This window comes from Ipomoea triloba, chromosome 13, assembly GCF_003576645.1.
Source record: "Ipomoea triloba cultivar NCNSP0323 chromosome 13, ASM357664v1".
In the NCBI taxonomy this organism is placed as follows: Eukaryota; Viridiplantae; Streptophyta; class Magnoliopsida; order Solanales; family Convolvulaceae; genus Ipomoea; species Ipomoea triloba.
This window is the reverse complement of record NC_044928.1, coordinates 14,959,821-14,967,824: the sequence shown is the minus strand read 5'-3', so window position 1 is coordinate 14,967,824 and position 8,004 is coordinate 14,959,821. Positions and strand designations below refer to the sequence as shown.

Here is an 8,004-nt window from a genome sequence, read left to right as displayed (position 1 = left end):
GACTATTGAAAAATGACGGTTTTGCCCCTCTATATAACGACTGGTGGATGGAAATTATAACAGAGGACCAAATTGAGCATAATTTTACAAGTTAGAGGACTAAATTGGATACTTTTAATTCTATGGAACAAAATCAAATATTACGCTATAATGGAGAGATCAAAATGGGTATTAACAAGTATAAAATAAGAGCACAAAGGACGAGGCTCTGAATTGCCAATAAGATCACAAACTTCTCACTACTTTTTCCACTTCTGTTTTTCTCTCTTTCTTCTCTACTCTCCTAACTTCCAAGCACCATGGCGATGTTGTCATCTGCCTCTCCAACTCACTTCCCATCTTTCTCTCCTTCCAAATCGAATCTTTCTTCCAAGCCTTTTCACTACCTTACTCCACGGAAGCTTCACTTCTTGGTCCACACCAGGGCTGCCGGCCAAGAAAAGGGGAGTGGACCTCCTGTTGCGGTTGACGACTCTAATGACAAGCCTTTCGGTTCCAATGGGTCGCCTGCAGGAGCTCCGGCGCCGGAGTTTGTGAGAAAGTTCCGAGATCCTCGATGGGTTGGAGGGAGTTGGGAGTTGAGTAAGTTTCAGACGGATGGGAAGACAAATTGGGATGGTGTGATTGATGCTGGTGTGCATATATTATATTATCCTTCAGCTCGATCTCTGATTTTATGTCAATGTTTTTGTAGTACATACTTAATTGAGGTTTGTTTACTAACGCTAATTATATTGAATTGGTTGCAGAGGTTAAGAGGAGGAAATGGTTAGAAGATAACCCAGAGACAACGAGCAACCAAGATCCTGTGGTTTTTGACACTTCCATTATTCCTTGGTGGGCATGGATGAAGAGGTTCCACCTTCCTGAAGCTGAAATCCTTAATGGTTAGTTTAAAACTGTTACTACTGGACTTAGCCTTTTAAGTTCTCCACTTTTATCTGCCTCTGCTTAATAATAATTTTTATTGGGTGCTACACTGCTCTCAGCTCAAAATTCTTAGACTGACTTTTATCAACTTTCGCCGAACAATATTGTTGGGATTCCAACCGGCCTTCACCTAACACTCTAATACCATTTGTCAGATCAAGATCATATTACTACGCCAAAAACTATAACTGGTAGCAAATGTGTAACTTTATTTTCTTGTAGACCCCATCACGTTTTCTAAACTTTGGTGCTGAATTTAACCTTTTAAGTCCTTTATTAGTCTCCGTCCAACAATCACTCAGTCACTAAGTGTTAAACTTGGCATTTACCGACCTCCACCAAATAAAAACATACATTAAAACCCTTGAATCCAACCAATAATTAGCTACCCTAATAACTCACACTATTATCAACCTATTTCTTTCTTTACAATAATTTGTTAATGATTAAGAATGTGGTGAAATTGCAGGGCGAGCTGCAATGCTAGGATTCTTTTCGGCTTACCTGGTTGACAGCTTGACCGGATTAGGGCTAGTCGATCAAATGGGCAATTTCTTCTGCAAAACCCTGTTGTTTGTAGCAGTGGGTGGAATTCTTTTGGTCCGAAAGAATGAGGACATACAAGCACTGAAGAAGTTTGTAGAGGAGACAACATTCTACGACAAGCAGTGGCAGGCAAGTTGGAAAGAAGAGACTTCCACCGACTCTAATTGATTAATTATTATTTAAGCTTTAATCTGTTGTAAGCTTAGCTTTCAGAAATTTTATATGTTTAATTAGTCACTGCGACTGAAACTAAGTTTTTATGTTCTTGGCATTGTCATAGTTCTTAAGATCGATGCATTACATCCTATGTTCATCATCATCTTCCATTGTATGATGTACGTACTATCAAAATTCACATTTCAATTTGTCATTTTGTAGTACAAATATATGCATGTGAGGTCAAGTTGGTTTACTTCTGATTTGAGTCGAGTCAAATGGATTTGAATTCTCCTAAGTGAGATGGAGAAATTGATATACTGTAGAGACGGAGAAATTGATATATTGTATATTCAAAATTAATAACGGATGAATGTCAAATTGATTCTCAAAGTATATTTATGAATTTGTGAAAAATGGGATGGGAATAAGGGTTTAACTGTTTAAGTAACATTTGTCCCCATCGAAAAGCTAAGTATATATTTACCTTATTTTTTAAAGACACTTGAAATGTGTTGTTAGAAGCTTCCTTGTGTCGCACCATTTTGCCTTCACTCATAAGTTGCATTATCATATCCTATTATCAAAGATGCATACTTTTTCCTCTTGTATTATTAGAAAAGTGTCATTTTCCCTTGGTTTCGTCAGTTTAAAGAAGTGGACAATTGGTTAATTGCACTAGTAGTTGAAGGATGTCCAAGATAGTGGTTTACTGCCATCTTTAAGAAACTTAGGTGACTGGTTGTCTCGTTATTCTGCATTTCTGCTCTGCCATCATAGAAAAGGATGGTTACCAGGAAAAAAAATACATTAGACAAAAATTTAGGGGAAAATGAAATATTTAATTAAAAAAATAAAAAACCATTCAAAAGGAGTGGTCTTAAGTTACGAAGGAGAGCTTGGAGTGGAAAATGTCAAGTAAAAAAATGTTAGTTAACCATTACTGAGTGTGTGAAGCATGATTCTCGTACATGAAGGTCATGTATTTTTTTTTATGGTAATGATGGATTTAATTAACCGGGGTATCCCGAATTATAAAATTCAAATTAAATAGATAATGAAATAGGCAAAGTGACGAAATTAAAGTAGGTCACGGGGACAATTTTGTATTGATAGTGAGATTGTAAGTTGATTACAAGTAAGGGATGCCTAGACCAAGTAGATGAAGATGTCCTGGAATACTAAGACAATAGCCTTTTATACAAGGAAATCTCAAAAGAATTATCTTGAATTCATGGAGGGCCACAAGACTAAGTTCGAGCCCAAGTGGTGGGCCATGAGACTAAGTCAAGGCCCATCACTTTGGGCCTGAAGGTGGGCTTCGGGTCTAGACTCTCCGTGGGCCACTCGAGTTATCTTCTTGGACCCCGAGCAATGGGTTTTGAGACCTCCAGGTCCCTATTATTGGGTCATTTCCAATATATCCATCAGGGTGTTTATTGAGTAAACCTCGCCTTATGACCCTAACCGACAAGGACCATAAGGAGGTAAACCAGCCTAGGTTGTCCATAGCTGATAGGCTCAAACCAAGAAGACCGGGATTCACTCTTGACCTTGTAGTTCCAAATCTTATATATTCTTAACCAATTTAGCTGGGGTTACCCCTAATAAAGTCATGTGTTTGATCTTTGCTAACCCCCATTGTGTAGTTCTTGTACATGATTCTCACCACACAAAATGTTGTTTACTTTGGGAGCTATTACACAAGAATAGAATTTACCAAATTTCCATCCATACGATCCATTCATATACCAAACTCTATGGCAAGTGGCAACACAAGGACATAAGGTATAAAGTTCCCCCCACCCCTTCTCCCACGTCCCAACTAGCTTTAATGCCAATGAAGCAATTTTGGCAAAGCCAGCTACCAGTAAGAACCATGTCGGCCATGATATAGATCCCTATGGATTACTAGTCTGGTTCAGTTTTGGCGCATTCAATGGACGAAAAAGTCTATGCTTAAATTGGCTAATTATTAAGCCAATCAATTTCAAATTCCATCTAATTTAATTAGAAAAAAAATCATTTTTTCCTGGAGAAATAAAAAATAAAGAAAACGGGCGATTGTAACGATAGTTTGAAAAAAAAATCAAAAAATGAATACAGAGAATGAAAAATTAGATCAATAAAAATTATAAAGTGTTAATTTCACTTTTGGTCCTATGACTATTGGGATGTTGTTAATTTTAGTCCACAAATTTTAAAACGATCAATTACTTGATACCCGGCACCACCCTTCTTTTTCTTTGCTTCATAGACCATGAGAAAACCCGAGGGTAGAAAAGTTTCGGCCATGGAGTCTGCATTATCAGCTTCTAAACTGAACTGTACCACTCTTTTGTGACGAAAAGGCAAGAGAAGGATGGAGTACGGTACGAAAGGCATTAGTTTCGGTGTGTTGCAATAGAAGCGGTGGAGGTTTAAATATAAACTAACAATAAACACAAGATGCAAGTAATAAGAGTTCAATGAATAGGAGGTTCTAGCTACAAATTTTTTTCGGCTCAAAAAATATATCACAGTTGCAAAGATAGGTCTAACGATTGCAAAATAAACTTGGTTATTGTGAACCGAACCACCGCCCAGACACAAATCTTTCCTAAATTCGTTGATAATCATGAGACCTCTATAGTTATTTCCATTACCAATTCATCATCAAAGAAACCTCATAAAATAATTCAATTGATTGCATTGGAAACAAGAAAGACAACTCAAACCTTGATGTACAAACACACACTGAGTTTATTATAATCAGATTACCAAATTCTCCTCAACAACAACACACACCGGGTGATTGCTAAGTATCACTAAATTAAATCAACAATCATTATAGATTGACAATTCAAATGGCAATTAATCAATTAGCAAATTAAGCATCGCGCACTACTCAATTATATTAAAACAATCATGGAATTAAGCATGAGAAACTAATAAATACTTACAATCGTTGGGCGAAATTAAGTACGGTAAGAACTCACTATTGTAGAAATGAACTGAAGCTTCAATAACCCATAGCTAGAAACAATGTGTTTAGAACCCAGCCATCGAAGTCTTTCAAAGAAAAATAAAAGAAAAGGAATTTAAAAGTGTAAGAGTGGAATGGAAAAACTTGTTTTAGTCTCTAATGATAAAGATAATTATATATCCATATTTCCTAAGCTAATCTTCCTCAAAAGGTGTCAATGTTCATTGAAGAAGGAGACCTTTGGCATTTGAAACAGGTGTAACGGTTGAAACTTAAATGTGGGACTTAAATTGTTGATTTATGACGCTCTGGCATGATCACGTGGTACAAGATGAGTCATTATGTTTTATTCCTTTGCTTTTATTAGCTTTCTCCATATGTCCACGCGATACAACACGTTCAATTCTAGATCCAACTCATCCATCTCTTCAAAGCCAACTTTAAATTCTTCATAAATCACCCAACATCTTTCACTTTTTTTCTATTTTTGCCTCAATACTTCCTGACTAACAAAAATAAGGCCAAATAATATGAATTAGTGTAATTTTAACCCTCAATTAAATCAAAATTATTATCCAAAAATGCACTAATTACATATCTATCAATAAGTCGTTGTTTGGGGTGAGGTGGAAAGTGTGAGTAAGAATAGAGTCTTAGCTTCCTTGGATGTCGTTTTCTAGGGTGACCGATGGGAGTCGAATAATATGTGGTTAAGGTTAAGTGCGTAAGAGCGATAGGAAGCTATGTCTAAAACTTGGGAAGAGAGCATGAGTAAAGTAGCAATCAATAGTAACGAGCAATGAAAAGTAAACAAGTAGACACGCAACAAGTAAAGTAAGCAATAAGTAAAGAGGGGATTTGGATTGAGCTTTCCTTACTTTGCAATGAAGAGTCCTAGGTAGAGAGTAGTGCAATGCATTAATCATGATCCTCGGAAGGTATTATCCCATTGCCAAAGACACACGCATGGTCATTACCATATCAAGTGGTTAGAGTTTTACCTTTGTAGCAACTTTAACGAGAGATTTTATCAACTACAATGTTTTCCACATCTTCCTCCGGGCTCTGCCTCTCGATGTAGGGTGGGAATTACAAGTGGAAAATGCTCTAGTTTAGTTCAATCTCTTGGAAACTACACACCTCTTAAACCCCATTTCATGGTTAGGCCATAACTACACAAGAATCTATACAAAATTCTGACTTCATTCCAACAAGGATAACAATTAAATGCATTAAATCGCTCCCTAATTGTAATTCTGATATGATGTAGCAAAGATGTGATGTGAGTGTGTGAGTGTGCAATGCCGTCCTCAGGAGATTGGGAGTTATGGCACGTAATATGCAATCACAACCAATTACGCACTAGCATAAGGAAATCAACAAGAAGCTAAGCAATCCATAGCAAGTTTCAAGGTTATGGTAACTAAATAAAAGAGTTTATTACCGAAATGGTCCCTCGACTATTACGAAATTATCAATTTGGTCCTCGACAATTTTTCGTGCCCAATTAAGTCCCTCGACTTTGAAAATTTTAACCAATTTGGTCCTCCGTTTATTTTGCCATTAAAATCGGGACCAAATTGGTAATTTTGCTATAGTCAAGGGACCAAATTGATAATTTTTTTATAGTCAAGGAACCAAATTGGTAGTTAATTTTTCACTGAAATGGTCCATTGACTATAGTAAAATTACCAATTTGATCCCTTGACTATAACAAAATTACCAATTTGGTCCCAATTTTAACTTCAAAATAAACGGAGGATCAAATTGGTTAAAATTTTCAAAGTCGAGGGACTTAATTGGGCACGAAACATTGTCGAGGACCAAATTGGTAATTTCGCAATAGTCGAGGGACCATTTCGGTAATAAACTCCTAAATAAAATAACACAAACACATATTAACAAGAGATAAATATGAAATAAAGAAATAGGACTTAAGCTAGAGAGTATTATCTTCTAGATGCATAACACAACCTAAGGATTGGGAGAAAATCACACAACCAAGGAATTGAGGGGATGCACATAGGAATCCTAGTCTATAAGCCACTCTCACGATAAATAAACAAGGAATTGTCTCAATCTCATTATGCATCAACTCCAAGATCTTCAGGCTTGGAATCCTGACCCAACTCTCATTGTAGTGAAGAATTCTCAAAAATTATGCTAATGAATATTGTACATCAACATTAACAAGATACAAATACAAATCCTTCATAAACTCATGAACCCAAAGTAGGCAAAGCTCCCCTTTATGCAATATTCAAGAATATATCATCTATGGATAATACAACCCTAACTCAAGTCTATAAACTAATTACCCACACATATTAAACATAAACAAAACAAAAAAGATAAGTAATAAACATAAACATTCCAAATGAAAGAAATAAAAGTGCAATGAAACTTATCTATTGAAATTGAAGATAAAGTCTTGAACTTCAAGTGTAAATCCTTCAATACAAGCTCTAAATATGTTTAGAAACCCAATTCCAAGCCTAATCTAAAAAATATAAAAGGAAGCGAAGGAAATCAACTAGGGTTCGTCAAGAGGTTAGAACTATGTAGAAATGATGAGTGAAAACGGGCTTAAATAGGGCCAAAGTAAACTTGGACGACCTCTTGGATAGCGTTGGGGACAGTCGTACAAGGTTTCTAGTTCTGAATGTGCAACACACGCAGCATGGGGGACTGCCATCTGCCAGGTCATACAAGTTTTAATTTCCAGTATTTGCACTGCTTCGGTTTGCATGACCTTGTCATTCCCCATTCATTTTGACCCTAAAAACTTTAGAATTTCTCTTTTTGATCTTCATTAAAGTTGTAGTCCTTCAAGTTAGCTTTACAATTCCGTTAAAAATATCTCAATTGGACCTTTCTACATCAAAATATCGAACATAGGTCAATTTAGGTGAAAACTATAATTTTGGAACTTCAAATTCAAAGGATGGTTTTGACCCCTGTAACTTACGAATTTCGTTGAGGTATTCATTGGAGTTGTAGCCCTTTGAGTTTTCTTTCCAATGGCGCAAAAATCACTTGATTTGGACATTTCTAGGTTGAGATATGGTCTACATACCGAACAGTGGACAAGCTATGTGAGAATTTCAACTTCTTGCTCTTTTCTTCCACTTTTTCCTTGGTTTGCTCATATGATCAAAATCATTTAAAATACCACTCTTTGGCTCCCTTAGAAATATTTTATCCATTCTCTTAGCTTCTCCTTGGCTCCCATTGACTCCAAATGAACCTAAAATGCTCCAAAAGTCATTTAATTCATCTCAATCATGAAGAATTACACCTAAAGACACATATGAATCAAATGATGAATACTTTGGGCAATATTATAACAAATGGCAAGGAAAATAAGTTGAAATGCAAGGTAAAAATATGAACAATTAGACACTTAT

The 8,004-nt window shown here is 36.2% G+C and overlaps 1 protein-coding gene across 2 annotated transcripts; it reads left to right on the top strand.

Moving 5' to 3' along the window:
• Positions 1 to 218: 218 nt before the first annotated feature.
• LOC116002819 (light-harvesting complex-like protein 3 isotype 1, chloroplastic) lies at positions 219 to 1,846 on the top strand. Of its 2 annotated transcripts, none has more exons than XM_031242985.1 (3): positions 219 to 582; positions 750 to 887; positions 1,400 to 1,846. In XM_031242985.1, the coding sequence occupies exons 1-3, from the start codon at positions 300 to 302 to the stop codon at positions 1,642 to 1,644; spliced, it is 666 nt and encodes a 221-aa protein (XP_031098845.1). In that variant the 5' UTR covers positions 219 to 299; the 3' UTR covers positions 1,645 to 1,846. The 2 variants fall into 2 exon arrangements, with proteins under 2 accessions (XP_031098845.1, XP_031098844.1); XM_031242984.1 differs by having other exon boundaries at positions 219 to 633.
• Positions 1,847 to 8,004: the final 6,158 nt, after the last annotated feature.

Bases quoted from the DNA above. Each gene is read 5' to 3' on its own strand.
- LOC116002819 (XM_031242984.1), top strand. From the start codon at position 300: ATGGCGATGTTGTCATCTGCCTCTCCAACTCACTTCCCATCTTTCTCT. The intron at 634-749 runs GTGTGCATATAT...AATTGGTTGCAG, and splicing joins GGATGGTGTGATTGATGCTG to AGGTTAAGAGGAGGAAATGG. The intron at 888-1,399 runs GTTAGTTTAAAA...GTGAAATTGCAG, and splicing joins TGAAGCTGAAATCCTTAATG to GGCGAGCTGCAATGCTAGGA.